The 14415-nt window shown below is 36.2% G+C and overlaps 4 protein-coding genes across 6 annotated transcripts; 1 reads left to right on the top strand and 3 right to left on the bottom strand.

Moving 5' to 3' along the window:
* Positions 1 to 864: 864 nt before the first annotated feature.
* Positions 865 to 6083, top strand: LOC112178654 (RNA-binding protein 24). Of its 2 annotated transcripts, XM_024316822.2 has the most exons (8): positions 867 to 1224; positions 1384 to 1507; positions 1759 to 1888; positions 3729 to 3765; positions 3918 to 4149; positions 4570 to 4614; positions 4846 to 4943; positions 5541 to 6083. In XM_024316822.2, exons 1-6 carry the CDS (start codon positions 985 to 987, stop codon positions 4587 to 4589), a joined length of 783 nt encoding a protein of 260 aa, XP_024172590.1. In that variant the 5' UTR covers positions 867 to 984; the 3' UTR covers positions 4590 to 4614; positions 4846 to 4943; positions 5541 to 6083. The 2 variants fall into 2 exon arrangements, with proteins under 2 accessions (XP_024172592.1, XP_024172590.1); XM_024316824.2 differs by lacking the exon at positions 4570 to 4614 and having other exon boundaries at positions 865 to 1224.
* Positions 6084 to 6476: 393 nt separating this feature from the next.
* On the bottom strand, positions 6477 to 8418 carry LOC112178655 (psbP domain-containing protein 3, chloroplastic). Of its 2 annotated transcripts, none has more exons than XM_024316825.2 (9): positions 8286 to 8418; positions 8073 to 8157; positions 7877 to 7986; positions 7722 to 7778; positions 7545 to 7622; positions 7336 to 7418; positions 7048 to 7242; positions 6841 to 6885; positions 6477 to 6705 (listed from the first exon to the last, which is right to left on the bottom strand). In XM_024316825.2, the coding sequence occupies exons 1-9, from the start codon at positions 8362 to 8364 to the stop codon at positions 6679 to 6681; spliced, it is 759 nt and encodes a 252-aa protein (XP_024172593.1). In that variant the 5' UTR covers positions 8365 to 8418; the 3' UTR covers positions 6477 to 6678. The 2 variants fall into 2 exon arrangements, with proteins under 2 accessions (XP_024172593.1, XP_040367587.1); XM_040511653.1 differs by having other exon boundaries at positions 7545 to 7610.
* A 696-nt stretch (positions 8419 to 9114) lies between these two features.
* LOC112177818 (protein ALP1-like) lies at positions 9115 to 10592 on the bottom strand. Its single transcript, XM_024316069.1, has 4 exons — positions 10062 to 10592; positions 9894 to 9950; positions 9725 to 9821; positions 9115 to 9623 (listed from the first exon to the last, which is right to left on the bottom strand). The coding sequence occupies exons 1-4, from the start codon at positions 10590 to 10592 to the stop codon at positions 9115 to 9117; spliced, it is 1194 nt and encodes a 397-aa protein (XP_024171837.1).
* On the bottom strand, positions 10471 to 11990 carry LOC112177817 (uncharacterized protein At2g29880-like). Its single transcript, XM_024316068.2, has 4 exons — positions 11568 to 11990; positions 10848 to 11468; positions 10723 to 10746; positions 10471 to 10610 (listed from the first exon to the last, which is right to left on the bottom strand). The coding sequence occupies exons 1-2, from the start codon at positions 11907 to 11909 to the stop codon at positions 10848 to 10850; spliced, it is 963 nt and encodes a 320-aa protein (XP_024171836.1). The 5' UTR covers positions 11910 to 11990; the 3' UTR covers positions 10471 to 10610; positions 10723 to 10746.
* Between the last annotated feature and the right edge of the window lie 2425 nt (positions 11991 to 14415).

Raw genomic sequence — 14415 nt, 5'->3', positions numbered from 1 at the left:
TTAGGGTATTATTTTTCTCATCAATCTTCTGGTTTTCATTCCTGAACGCATCCGAATACTTCTCATGTTGTTTCTCTAAGGCTTTAGAAGTCCATTTGGAAGATTTATATTTTTTTCTAAATTATGCCAATTCCTTTGATGATTCTTATTTTGGACGCGATCTTGGAATTGGGGCTGAATTTCAACCATCTCAGCAATGCAACCACGATTGATTCTACATCTGTGGTCTCCACAAATCACGGCTAGAATTTGACGACAGTTTTTTTTTTTTTTTTTTTTTTTTTGAGCCTCTTTGGCTTGAAAACCCAGCCCAAAAAAAAAAGTCAGGCTTGATTCAGTCGCAAACATGCCCGCCCTGAAAATTTCTGTCAGGATTCGAGTCCTTAAAATTTCACACATGACCTGACTCGTGCCCAATTCTAGATTGAGTTATTTATTAATGACTCTTTTTGTCACCTTTTTGTTAAGAAAATAATTTCATTTACTAGTTTTGATATATGAGGTATGCTCATCTAACAGACAGTTTTTAATGAATTGTGAGGAACAAGTGAATCTGACAACAAAAAATAAATGGACGGCGCCCGTCTACATTCAAAATTGCCCACGTTGTCGTATTTTCCTCTAGAGGTAGAAATCCAACCAATCCGCGTTGGTCCCGCGTAGAAATCCAACTAGGGTTTAAGACGAGAGAGCCGCCGAGCAGGAGTAGAGGTGGAAGGGAGGCACCTGGGTCCCACCCTCTCAAGCTGTCAGCTTCGTTTGAGAACTCTCCATTCTCCTCCAACCTAAAAAGTCGCACATTTTTTTTCTTTTTCTCTCTCTTTCCTAAAATTTTCAACAAATTCAGCAAAATATAAAAGAAAAAAGAAAAAAAGAAAAGACACTCTCTCACTTATTACAACGAGGTACACGAAAACCCTCCCTGGTCCATTATTAAGCCCTGCCTTCACTGTCAACTTCACCACCGACCTCCTCCTCCGATTCATGGCGTACCAGCCGCTTCCGGGCCGGAACTCCGTTTCCAGCTCCAGCTCCGGCGCTTCCGGATTCCACTTCATCAACTCCCCCTTCGGCGACACCACTTACACCAAGCTCTTCGTCGGCGGACTCGCCTGGGAAACCCAGAGCGAGACCATGGGACGCTATTTCGAGCAATTCGGCCAGATTCTTGAGGCCGTTGTTATTACTGATAAGAACACCGGCCGATCCAAGGGCTATGGTTTTGTGAGTGCACCGTTTCTTTTCTTGTTTTCGAAATCATTCACTGAGGTTGATATGATAGTTCACTGGTGGTAATTAGTGGTGGTATATGATGAATCAATGGAGGTTTCTGTTTCGTTTGGCTTTTTAATGAACTGTTTTGTGTTTATGTGGAGGATTTAGGTCACTTTCCAGGAGCCGGAGGCTGCTGCCAGGGCATGTGCTGATCCAACTCCAGTTATTGATGGCCGCCGCGCTAATTGTAATCTGGCTTCACTCCGTCGCCCTCGGCCGCATATGAGTTATGGTATGGTGTCTTACATGTACTTCATTGTGTGGTTGATGATTCTGCTATCAATTTCTTACCTGTGTGCCACCTTGAATCTGTTTTAATGAGAAGAATGAGTCATGGAGTTGGAGAAAATTGAACTCTGTTGACGATTTGATGTCAATCGTCTTCAGTTTTACTCTTTGTTGAATGCACATTTGTCCATATTAGTCAAGTTTCTCTCTAAGTACCAAAGTTTAAATACTTCTCTTTGCATTTGTTACTTACAGTACGTACAGCACCGGCTTCTCCATACATTGGAAGCATGCAAGCTCCTCGTGGGGCTTATGTCGGAGCATATGGCTACCAACAGCCTCTTCCGTACAACTATCCACAAGGGATGATGTTTCCTCCTTATGGGTAAGTTGCACTCTCAGAGAATATTCTTCATTAGATGTTCTGGGCAATGCAATGCCAAGTCCACTCAGGTGGCTGAGTTTTATGTATCAGTAGTCAATCTAATAATTATGAGAGTATATCGTTTTCAATTTTATTGGATAGGTTGTTTTTTTCAAAATTTTAAGAACAAATTTTGGGTTTTGTATCGTAGAAATGATATAGGTATAGAACAATTAGAAACTGGATCTTATTTCCTGTTTCTTTCGCATTCATTGATACTTAAATGTTATTGCTCTCTCACATGTTTTATAATTTGTTACCATTTGATATATCACATTACAAAACTTAGAGGATTATGTGACTGGTGCAGACTTACGTTGTTTTATGTTTTTTATTTCTTTTCAACTTTTTTATTAGTAAATAATTTAGGTATATGTTTCTGTCATCTAAGCATGTCATTTCTCAGATGTTGATGGCCCAAAATGAGAGTGTTGCCTAAGATTGTACTTAAATGAGAAATATTTTAAGGGATAGAATTGATCTAGAGAATAAATGTGGTTTATGGCTGCTCTACCTCTAGAGAAAGAAAAAGATGGAGAGAATGTAAAAGGAAGAGAGAGGAAAAGGTAGAGGAGATACCAAGGCACCAAGCCTTCACTAACACTTAATTTTATGCATCTGATTTCAGGATTCAAATACATCCTCAAACAAATATTTAAAGCACCAATGAATGGTTAAATTATTAGGCTTTGTTTGGGATTGTTTATCTAGGAGTGCTTTTGTTGTGAAGTGCTTCTATGGAACCAATTTGTTAGAACCATATTGTTTCTTGTAAAAGCACTTGAAGTGCTTGTTTTAAGTAGAAAGATGCCAAGTGCTTCATGTAAAAGCACCAAAAAACGCTTCTATAACTGAAGAAGCACTTCTAACTTCTTTTCTTGTCAAACACCAGCTAAAATGCTTTTGACATTCTGGATGATCTTTTACCAGTTTTAGAAGCAAGTCCAAACACAAGACTCATTAAGTAAGTTAATTACAAGAGACCCTTAATGGCATTGGTCACAAAATTCTTAATAGCAGTAGAGGTTAATCTCCAGAAGTTCTCTTGGGCTAATGAGCTTAGTCTTTGGACTTCGGAAAAGGTGGTTTCATTCCTAACAAAGCTGTAGTTACTGCATTACATGTGCTTATACGATCTTAGAGCCTCAGCTGTTTTAATCAAAATTTAGATAGGAGATGGCCAAAAAAATTAATGTCTTGTTTTGTACTATTAGTTGACTGTCCAATTATTCTGTATATATGTTGTCAGAATTCAATATTGATTTGGTGGACGATGGAATGAATGGTGAGAAACTATCTCAACTGATTTGGACACATCTTCTCTGCAACTATATTTCTTCCGTGCTTTCTTGTGTGGCATGTGCCTATCACAGCAGTCACTGTCATGTAGTCTCTCATTATTCGTCATTCCCTTAGAATTACAGGCTTCTTGGTTCAAACTCGAATGATGTGACCAATTATGGTGTGATTTGTAATTGGAGGCAATGAAAAAGTGGTTTTATCCCAAATCAATGTTATTGAATAAGCAGACTTGAGACATGTTTAATTAGGACCAATAAATGGTTTAATAGTCTCACCATTTTATTGATTGATCTCCTACAGGAGGTTGCTCAATATGTGTAATCATTTCATCTTTAGTTTGAAATCTTGGATCTTGCATTGTTAAAAATACTGGTGTATATTTTCCATACAATCTCATATAACTGTATTTTCACTTTCCATGAAAACATCAACTAATCTGAGTTCTTTATGTATGATATTTATTAAACTATAAGTAGTGATAGTTGTTTTCTCCCTGCAGGTATGCAACTTACGGGCCGGAATACGTTTATTCACAGGTAACTACGTTTGCATTACCAGGCTGACGTTTGTGTTGTATTTATCTGTCATACATTTGATGACATGTTTTTATTGTATGAGTTAGGATGTTATATTTTATTTGTTTTCAAATTTATGATCCCTAACTTTTGCATTGTCATATTTCTGGTAGGGTGCTCACAATTCTTACGCGGGTCAGCAGTATCTTCAGATATATGGAGTTCCAGGGACGGTTAATACTCTGTATTCCTATGCACAACTGGGTCAAACCATTCCAGGTGGTCAGGGTTATCCAACAGTACACAGATATGCAATGCCTGCTCAGCAGATAATCCCATTTGGACCCAGTGTTAATGCAGTAACAACTACACCAGTCCCTACAATTCAAGCACCATATTCCACAGGTAAACTTTCGTCCGAAATTGTCTCTATTTTTTTTAGAATTTTAGTGGAACTTTATCCACTGAACATTCTCCTGGTCTAGTACATAGCTTATGTGAAATCCGAATCTCTGAGGCTGGACCACTCACTACCTAAGAGTATGGCAGATTATGATGTGTAGTCTTAATTGTCACCCTTTTTATTTTATTTATTTATATCTACAATGCTCATCCTGTCTACAGTAAGCATTAATAGGCTGATTTCTTCACTTAGCAAGGATAGAGTGACTCAATATATCAATGAATTAGGCTTTTTTTTTTTTTGTTCCTTCAACACTCTCATATACAGAAAGTCTTAGATTTCTAGATTCTGAATTTATGTAATAGAAAAATATATGAGAATCAACTGAAATTTACCGAATGATAAGCTGTCTTCCTGTCCAGGTCTTCTGATTGAAACGTGAAGACAGCTTTATAGCTTTTAATCAGGTATGACAGCGAGTTTGGCAGTACAACCACTTTTCCTAGATTATGCTCCTTCTCTATATGCGGGTAGTGATTCTGAAATAATAAGGGGCTGGTTGAGGTTTTATCAGTCTTTAACTTATTCTGGAGATTAAAAAAAAAAAAAAAAAGAGAGAAAGAAAAATGTATCTGCGATTAGAGTTCGGTATGATTGTATGAGATTGTTATGTTATGTTTTGTTTAATTTTCTTGCAGGCACCCTTTGACTGCAGCAGGACTAAGAGCAGCAGAACTGCTACTTAGGTGGCAGACAACAGATCTAGCCTTGCAATTTCTTATTTTGCATTCTAGAGGTAAACTATTTGGTCATCTGCTTTTAGATGTACAAGATTAAGCGATGGCACTGAAAACTCATTCTAGAGGGATAGCTGAATTAGTTATATTCTCTGTACTTTTTTTGGGTCACATTTGATGGCCGGCTGAGGTCATGTGGTTTCTTGTATCAATAACCATATAAAGGTCACAAATGGTTCTATCTGAAGTTGTGGCAACAAAAGTCTGAGATTATTTTGCTAAAAAATTATAGTACTTTCTGTTAGTCTAGGTGATCAGCCTCTAGATTAATTAGTGGGATGATTACTTAGATGGTTTTACTTTGTTTGTAAACTCCAATGCTATATCAATTGCTATAATTTTCCTTATCCAGTAGCAGTACCCCCTCATCTGGTGCTTAGTGAATATAAGTAGGTCTCCTGTAGAAGCAATTTTTTTGTATGCTGGATTGCATTATTGATGCCTCAGTATAATGTGATTTTTCTGATGGTTCATATTTTGTGTTGATCTGCATTTGTTTTCAGTTTAAATTTTATTTATGAATGCAAGGCGTGGCATCTCTGATTTCACTTGTTTGAATATTGCCTAGGTCTTATACTTACATTTATTTTCTGCAGGTCATTCATATTCATGCACACCAGAGAACTCAGATGTCGGAGTCACTCCAGATAGCAGAGAAGGAAGGCTGCTGTCCTTTTGAGGATGCTTCCTCAGCGTATCAAAACCATTATTACTTTGTTACTTAAGACAAGTAGCAGGTTGTGGATTGGTGGGTGCTGGAATCAGGTTTCTAGCAGCCATATAGTAATAATACTTGGTAAAAAAACATGTAAGATCAACATATGATTCTTTTATAGTTCTGTCCCAGCATTTAGGTGTATAGTCTCTGGTGTTGTATTGGTCCCTTGGTGGGTCCATAAGTTCATTGGGTTTGTGCATAGTAGTGCGCTAGGATTTTCATTCAAAACTGAGATGTGTAATCTAGATAGTTTCGAGTGCCTGGCTTCAAAAGGAGAGAAGCTTCAGGCATATTCTATTCATTTGGAACAAGCGATTTGTGTACTGATACAGCAAGACTAGTCTAGCAAACTTCTGCTTTGAAGGATGCGTAGTTCATTTGTGGTTTAATATTATTAGAAACATTTGATTTAGTTTGTGTCCGTTCTTTGGGCCAGTTACTCGGACCCAATTTTTCCCATCTCAGCCTGTCCTCGTTATGTCATGCCTTGATTTGATTTTTACGTGGTTTCTTAGGTTTATCACTTCGATTATGGTTCTGAATGCTGAAAATCAAACCGGACTAGGTGGTTAGGTGCAGTTTTTGTGTGATTTTCAGTTCGGTTCCTTCCAATCTGAAATTATAAAATTTCGGGCACATCTCAGTTCTTGTATATGAATGGTCGGTCATCCCAAACTGGATCAAAATAGATTAGAAGTACACTTAAACTCCCTACTGAATTGTTCAAAACAAAAATACATACTTTTAGCATTCAACAGTTGAAGTGTTGAATTGCACCGACTCTTCCAAAAGCACATATTCTATATTCTGAAACTTCCATATTTTAAAATGTACTGCTGCAATGTTATTTACACAAATCCGTGGTTACTTACACAATCTGCATAATCTTCTCTTGGCAGCTGTTTGATTCAAATGTATTACATTAGATTAGGAAGAAAAATTGTGTACAACTGACCCAATCAAAATTGGTAAACCACAGTTCACAATTCAAACTCTGCCGCCCTGGAGGTTGTCTATCATATGAACTTGAAGGATTTTACAGCCTGCAAAACCCAAATAAATATTAATTGAACTTTTCTTTAAATAAATCAGAAGTCAGTACATGCATGTACTGTACTATATTATTATGAGAATCATCTCTGTCAAGAATCATACAGAAAATCTCAAGTTAAGCTAACCTTCTCAATTTTGGAACTGTACTTATCCGATTCTTCCTCTGCAAACTGCAGAAAATATTCCACTGTCACCATTCAATGTCTAACCGCTAACATTTATAAGAGAGAAATAACCATAGAGTACGACTGTATTTCTCTCTCGTACACACTTGTGTGCGTGCGAGGCATTTAATGTAAGAGGGTAGCTGTACAGAACATCGGCTACCATACCTGGCCGGTGACGGTATATAATCTGTTGTACCAGCCGTTGCTTGCCATCCCAAGAGCTGAATAGAGGTGCTTCATACTTTCACCAGGATTTTGCAGTGAATACTCAATGTAGTAAAGCCCTTTAGATGATTTGCAATCTATGAGTTTCGCTGAAACTCCTGCTGGCCTTTGCCAGCTCCTATCTAGTCCGCTGACCTGTGAAATAGAGGAGTACATTAGCAAGCGAAGCCCCTTCTCAATTCCCATCGAAGATAGAAACATAACATACATATAGAAATAAGAGCTTACCAGAGTCTCAGCAAATTCGTCAACCTTGCCAAAGGATTCAATCTTTGTAAAATCCGGACCAAGCCCCGTGATTACGACACTAACTAAAGCATGAAGCAATCATAATGTATGCAATGACATTGTCAAATAAAGAGGAATCCAACCAAATATAAAGTACTACTTGAACCAAAAGTAACAACCTTGAGATTATAGAGAGAAAGAATACCCACTTGAGCTAAAACCCTCTTCCGGGTAGAAAGCAGTAACTGACTTGAACCCACTTGGTTCTCCCGCGCCTACTTGCCAGTCTCCATAATCAAAGACCAAAGCATTCATCAGTGCCTTATTAAATTCAACTAATCTAGTTTGAATTAGTATATGCCAATTCACAGGGAGTATATATTCACCTAGGGGAATTGATATCTGGAACTTGTTGACATCATCGGTGAAAACACGAAAACCCTCTGCCACATAAACTATTAAGTTCAACTCCACTCCAAAGTATGAAGATTCAAAATGCAATCAATATGAATAGGGAGACAAATTGTTAATTTTATATTACCATTCTCGGCCAATGCAATGTTTTTTGAATAAATTTCCGGAAAAGAAAATGCAGCAAAAGTCGTCCCAAGCAAAACTTGTCTTCTCTTGGCTTGGCATTGCATCCCAAAACTGGAATTTAAGCAAAAACAAGTACATGAATATGAACCGAGCAAAAGCATGCTATTGCTTCCATAAATGCTCTGTAAGTTACATACACTGGTTTTTCTTCTTGTTCTAGTTGTGGTTCTTGTTTTTTGTTGTTGCAACATTGGAGATAGCTCTTTCTACATATGGCGGTGCCTAAAGAAAGTGAACCAAGCAAGAAGAAGGTAGCTGATTAATTAAGTTTAACCTGTCAATGGTAACATAAAAGATGGAGATTAGGTAGGAACTGGGTGTGGACTTTGGAGCTGAGCTGAGAGCTTCACCTGGGTTGTTCGAGGTTGCGGTGAAATGGCTTGTGCGAGGTCGAAGGAACAGAGGATGCCAAGACGCAACAGAAGCCATGCCTTTTAGATTGCCTTCTGCTTCTTCCACTTCATATCTTTTGCTTTAATTCGGGATATATATATATATATATATATATATATATATATATATATATATATATATATAGGGTGGTGCTATTCACACCCCCATTTTCTCTATTCGCACACCTCCTCTATTTTTCTATTATTTTAATTCAATCTATTTTTACAAATTATCCTAATTACCCTCCCTTGCAATTCTGATTATTTTTCTTTTTCTTTATTTATTTATTTTGCAAGTCAATCATCGCCAAATTCTAAACTCTTAGGGGGGTGTATTGTATTTGGATTTGTGTGGAGTTTTTTTAAATGATAGACTTTTTCAAAAGTCCATGGATTCTATAAAAAGTTCATAGACTTTTATTGATTTTTTAAAAACCATTGACTTTTACTGATTTTTAGCACAGATTTTTACTGATTTGTAAAAATCTACAGACTTTATATGAATGACTTATGTAGATTTCACAATACTTATAAAAAAGAAAAACCAAGCTAGTTTATTAGTCAGAGAATAAAATACGATGCCATAGCTATGTTAACTAATGACCATTAGCGTAGGAATCAGAGAAGCTCAAATAATGTCATGAAACAAACATATAAGAAAATAAAGGAAAAGCCTCCAAATATAATCAACCAAACCAAAAGATATCCAAAAAAGAGAAGGAAAAAAAAAACACATTGATGAAGTTTCATGCCAAATAAGCAGACGTCTTTGAAATAATGATATGATTTATTCTTCTCCCTCATTTTCACTTTCTTGATTGTCATTGTTTTCATTGTTGGCATTTGGTTGGGCATCTGTCCACATATGAGTAGCAATACTCATTCTCCATTCATTAGCATTCTCTCTTTGCTGATCTTGGGTTTGAAAATCATCCCATTCAAAATTATCTTCGTGATTGTCTATCGGATCTTCTTCTGGTTCAAGAGGAAATTCATCTGAACGACATTCCTGTCGAAGAAAATTGTGCAGTCCTGCACAAGCCAAAACTAGTTCTGCTTGTGTCTTATATAAAAATGGTGGTGCTGATTTGAAGATTGTGAAACGCGACTTAAATATTCCAAATATTCTCTCAATTACGTTCCTCAAGGAAGCATGGCGAAGATTGAATAACTCAATTGCATTGACAGGATGATTTCCTTCACCACCAAAATCTTTGAGGTGATATCGAGTACCTCGAAATGGAGCTAGGAACCGACGTCGATTTGGGAATCCGCAGTCCCCTAAGTAATATTTACCTAATAATAAAAAACATGTGCAATTAGTATGTTATATATATGTTATATGACATAAATTGTAATAAGTACTCTGAATTTTTTTTATGCACGTAAAACTATACCTGGTGGCACTTTGAGTCCATTTCGTCTAGAAATCGCATCATTCAACACTTTTGAATCATGAGCGGAACCCTCCCATCCACTAATCACATATATGAACTGTAAATCAAAGTTACAAGCTGCTAATACATTTTGTGATATCTTCCCATGGCGATTTCGATATCTGCTTACCTCACGTCCAACTACCGTTGCAGGAATATGCGTGCCATCTATAGCTCCGACACAATCCTAAAATAATGAAAAAAGATATCAATAGCTGAAAAGAAAAAATGAAATAATATCTTCATTACTGTACAATGAAATAAATAATTAACCATCCATAAAAGTTGCATTGCTTACCTTAAAGTAAGGATAGAACCTTGTACTTTCTCTTATGTTAGGTGGTATGGATTCAGGTTTAGCCATAAACTGTGGTGCTATTGTATTCAAGGCCTTCAAGACTTTGTTGAAACTTCTGCTAACAGCAAAATGAGATCGCTCAAATATCAGCCGAGCTTCACTGTATCGATTATTTTGGCCGACAACTAGTAAAAAGGTTGCAAGCATTTCTTCAACACAAATGTGTCTTGTATCCCGTAAAGGTGTTTTCGCTTTTAGGATGCTACATAATTTTCGAAACACGTCAGGATACATTCTATACACATCTCTAAAGATTTGAGGGTCTCTGTCCAATATGTTGTGCATATATATGTATCCACTTGATTTCACTGGTCGACGAGTCAGCGGACGTCTAATATGTTCACCACGTATGCTGAACACAAGTTCGTATAACACATAAATCACTGCTTGTATTGCCATTAATAATATCTTAACAGCCTCGTAAAACTGCTCTTCCTCTTCATCAGCTCCATACATGTCCATTTCAGACATTGCTAATAGAGAAAGCACCTAAACATATTTATAAAAAATATATATCACTATTCATATTAACATTCATTCAAAAGCAAATCAAAAATCATAAATATTCAAACAAAAAATCAAATTGTAATTCATAACATACCAGTTTAAAATCATTCAAAACAAGCTGCAATTCAAACAAAATAAAATCAAACTCCATAACTTAAAATTAATAATAGAACATAGCCTATTGCTTATTAGGTGTCGCTAGTGGAGATTGACCCACACCTATTGCATTTGTTTATAGGTGATCCAATTATGTCGTTGTTCAGGAGTCATCTTCAAGAAGAAATCTTGCTTTGCTTTAGTATTAAGCAAATCAAGAGCCATAAAGCAAGCCTCATCAGTTAATCCTGGGGTTTCGTTCATAGCATCCAAAAGATCACTCTCTCTTGATTCTCTCTTCTCCATTAAGCCACAAATTTTATCAAAACTTGTGACAATTTTACCAATGCCACTTGATAAGTTTTCTAAAACCTCAGCCTGACTAGTTGCCCCCTTTGAGCCGCTATTATTTTCATAGTCAGTCCTACTCCGTTTTCCTTGAGTCCTGCTATGTGGTGGAGCATCTACATTGGTACCTTGGGAGGGTTGTTGTGAAAGAGATGGCGAGTTTTCTTGGTGTGATGACTCATTTTCACTTTGCACGAACATGTTAGTATTTCGATCAAAAACTAATCCATCAATTCCCCAAGGTCCGTTTTCTTCCGCTCCAAATGTAGAGGCATCTGTATCATCACCTAAACTGATTGAGCCCATTCCAGTTGCAGTTCCATTTCCAACTGCAATTTTCAAGTCCTCATAGTCTGGAAAAGTTTCTGACCGAAAGTGCCCATGCGTTGGATGTGACTAGTAGGGAAAAAAAAAATACACGTGTCAATATGATGATAACCATTTGAAATAACTATAAATCTAAATTAGAATAAAATGAAAAAGCAATAAGCTCACCTTCAAATAATCTGCCCATACTTCATCATCAGCAGTGAATCTCTTTGTGATTGGATCCCACCCAAATCCAGAACTATGACGCATAAGTTGAGAGTAATTGGTGTATTGTTTCTTAAACCATTTCACTCTACTTTGGTAATGACTAAAACTTATTTCACAACCAAGTTTTTCCTTCAGTTTAGGAAGTAGCTTCGCCTCTACTGTTTGTTTGCTTATCACACCATTAATATCACGCAATCCAAGTTTGGCGCCTTCAACCATAAGTTGAAGCAAAACATTGCTCTCTTCAGCATTCCAAGTTTTGTAATCTTTTCTTTTACCATTCCCTTGTGAATCTCCCATCTATACGATTGCGTAAAAGTAATCATACATGCAACTTTTATCAATCAAAACATTATAATTCAGAACAATATAAACATAAGGGAAGTATAGACTGGAAAAAAAAAAATTAGAAGTCCAAGGTACATGGCTCCACAAAGAAACAAGAAAGATATTAGACCCCAAATGACAACCCTTCTGTTATCAAGACGCACAACTATCAGGTGTGTATATCAATATAAACATGCACCAATATCCTGTTTTCATACTCTCCTAAATTGCTTTCTGACACAACAAAATAATAAAGTAAAGAAGAGTTGCTGGTATCCTTCATCAGCTTGAATCTATTCATATTAAGAGCAATGATTTTGGCTACTAGGGATAAGGAATCATTCTGGTAAGAAGCATTACTTCAAAACGTATGCAAGGTTTTTTTTTTTTTTCTTCTTTTCTTTAAACATGCATTAAGCATACAAAAGGAACCAACTCAGACAATTGGGTGCAGAGACAAAAATAGCAAATTTTGATACATTGTTCATATTGATTATTACCTAGCCAACTTCTCTTTGATTAATTTTTCTTTGTTTCATAATTCATTCAATTACATTTTGATCCACACTTGTTTGTTTTTTATAGCATGCCATACAATATGATTATAAACAGTACTCATAAATTGCACAAATCAGACTCTCATAACCCCAAAACTTGATCACGATCTGTTTCCATGGGAATTTGAAGGAGAAAATAAAAAGAATCTGAATCCTAAAGAAATTGAGGTCCATAAAGATGACAAAACTGAATCAAGGTACCAGACAACTGTCATCATGGCAATTTGCCCAACCAACATGAATCAAAACTCCAGAACAATATTCCTATCTCTCAGCTGACTACAAACTTAGCTGAATTAACTCTTTGAAGATTCAGTGATCCTATTTACTCAACCTACTACTCTGTAATCCCAAAGTAAAATTTCTAACATTAAAGCTCTGCTCAACATACACATAATATTCTCAAAGCATAAAAAAGAACACTAAAATTTTAGAAAAAGAAAATAAATAACCTGACATAATTTTATCAGCCATTGCCGACTTTAGTGGTGGCCAACATTGGCTTCAAATTGAAGGGTTAAAGCAAAATTTGAATGAAAATTAATAACTCTGTATAGATTCACCCAAAGCTTGAACCAAATCGCACCTCTGACATTACTATCATTTTAAGAAAGTTGACATGAGATTGTCAACATAAGTCCCATCTCAATGCAGGGTAAAATCACACACACTATTAGGTATAGAAAAGAAGTTCTGGCATGAAGGAAAAAAAAAAAAAACCACCCACCGTTTGGCTAATCTACCCGAACTTAAGAGCCACAAGGGCAAAGCAGTAGCAAAAAAAAAGAGAACCATGCCATATAGGACAGCAACAAATACAAAAGAAACAGAAAACCTAGCGAGAAAAACAAAGAAGAAGAAACATACGCAGCAAACAAGCGACGACAATAGCAATAACCGCAATAGTATGCAGGACTATGATCGAACCGTAAAAGCATTAGGCATATACATTATTTGGCTTTGTTTTAGGAGTTGATGATAATATTAGGGTTCCAAGCATCACAATTGAAAAAAAAAAAAAAATCAAAATCAACAACAACAATGAACATGTTAGGTATTAGAGGTTGATATCACAAAATAATAGAGAAAAGAAAAAAGAAATCATGAAAGAGAGATGATGGAGGACCAACCTTGAACGCGCAGAGAGAAGAACTTTGACAGACTTTTCCACGCTCAAAATCTTTGCTCTGGTGGCTGGAAAAATATTGGAATTTGGTATTTATACTTAACACTACAAAGTCCATGATTTTCCATGATTTTCTAATTCCGTATGTATGAATGATATTTTGAATACCCCTAAACTTCTATTCATTTTTAAAAGTCCTAATTGAATACCCCTAGACTTTGGTGGAATTCATAAAGATTTTTTAAAATCCTAATTGAATACACCCAGACTTTTATGGACTGTTAAAAGTCTCTATTGAATACACCCAGACTTTTAAATTCCATGGATTTCTTTAAAAGTGCCAGTAATTCCATATACAATACACCCCCCTTATTTTCCCGTAGACGAAGACTTCAAAACCCTTATTTTGCTAGTCAGTTTATGTTCAAGTTTTACCTTACTTCCCAAACTCCATACTCCTTGAAATTTTAGCATGGTCTACCTTAATGTGTTTACTTTGATTTTGAAAAATTTCTAGTTCATTGCTGCACAAATGAATTTTTAGTAAATCTCCAAAACTGAACTGTTTCTGCCTTAAGGTTCCACTTTAAATTGTGTTAAATTTGGTCTTATTGTAAATTTCTCTTGTTTGAGAACCCCTTAAGTCATACCTTGGGTTTGGGGTGTGACAAATTAGTGTCAAATTTCCTAATTTCTCTTTAGATTTAGCATGAACAAGTTATGTTTTGAGTGATAAGGAAGTAATCAAGAAAATTGAGTGTTTTGTCTTATTTATTTTTGCAGGGCAGCTAAAATA

This window comes from Rosa chinensis, chromosome 7 (genome assembly GCF_002994745.2).
Source record: "Rosa chinensis cultivar Old Blush chromosome 7, RchiOBHm-V2, whole genome shotgun sequence".
Classification (NCBI taxonomy): domain Eukaryota; kingdom Viridiplantae; phylum Streptophyta; class Magnoliopsida; order Rosales; family Rosaceae; genus Rosa; species Rosa chinensis.
Note: the sequence above shows the minus strand (reverse complement) of the source record. Positions and strands in the feature narration are given on the sequence as shown.

Excerpts from the sequence above, each read along its gene's own strand:
- LOC112177818 (XM_024316069.1), bottom strand. The coding sequence starts at position 10,592 with ATGTCTGAAATGGACATGTATGGAGCTGATGAAGAGGAAGAGCAGTTT. Across the intron at positions 9,951-10,061 it reads GGTTCTATCCTTACTTTAAG|GATTGTGTCGGAGCTATAGA; the intron begins GTAAGCAATGCA and ends TCATTATTTTAG. Across the intron at positions 9,822-9,893 it reads CAACGGTAGTTGGACGTGAG|TTCATATATGTGATTAGTGG; the intron begins GTAAGCAGATAT and ends TTTGATTTACAG.
- LOC112177817 (XM_024316068.2), bottom strand. The coding sequence starts at position 11,909 with ATGGGAGATTCACAAGGGAATGGTAAAAGAAAAGATTACAAAACTTGG. Across the intron at positions 11,469-11,567 it reads TATGGGCAGATTATTTGAAG|TCACATCCAACGCATGGGCA; the intron begins GTGAGCTTATTG and ends TTTCCCTACTAG.
- LOC112178655 (XM_024316825.2), bottom strand. The coding sequence starts at position 8,364 with ATGGCTTCTGTTGCGTCTTGGCATCCTCTGTTCCTTCGACCTCGCACA. Across the intron at positions 8,158-8,285 it reads CGCAACCTCGAACAACCCAG|GCACCGCCATATGTAGAAAG; the intron begins GTGAAGCTCTCA and ends CACTTTCTTTAG. Across the intron at positions 7,779-7,876 it reads CATTGCATTGGCCGAGAATG|AGGGTTTTCGTGTTTTCACC; the intron begins GTAATATAAAAT and ends TTTATGTGGCAG.
- LOC112178654 (XM_024316822.2), top strand. The coding sequence starts at position 985 with ATGGCGTACCAGCCGCTTCCGGGCCGGAACTCCGTTTCCAGCTCCAGC. Across the intron at positions 3,766-3,917 it reads CGGAATACGTTTATTCACAG|GGTGCTCACAATTCTTACGC; the intron begins GTAACTACGTTT and ends TATTTCTGGTAG. Across the intron at positions 4,150-4,569 it reads TCAAGCACCATATTCCACAG|GTCTTCTGATTGAAACGTGA; the intron begins GTAAACTTTCGT and ends CTTCCTGTCCAG.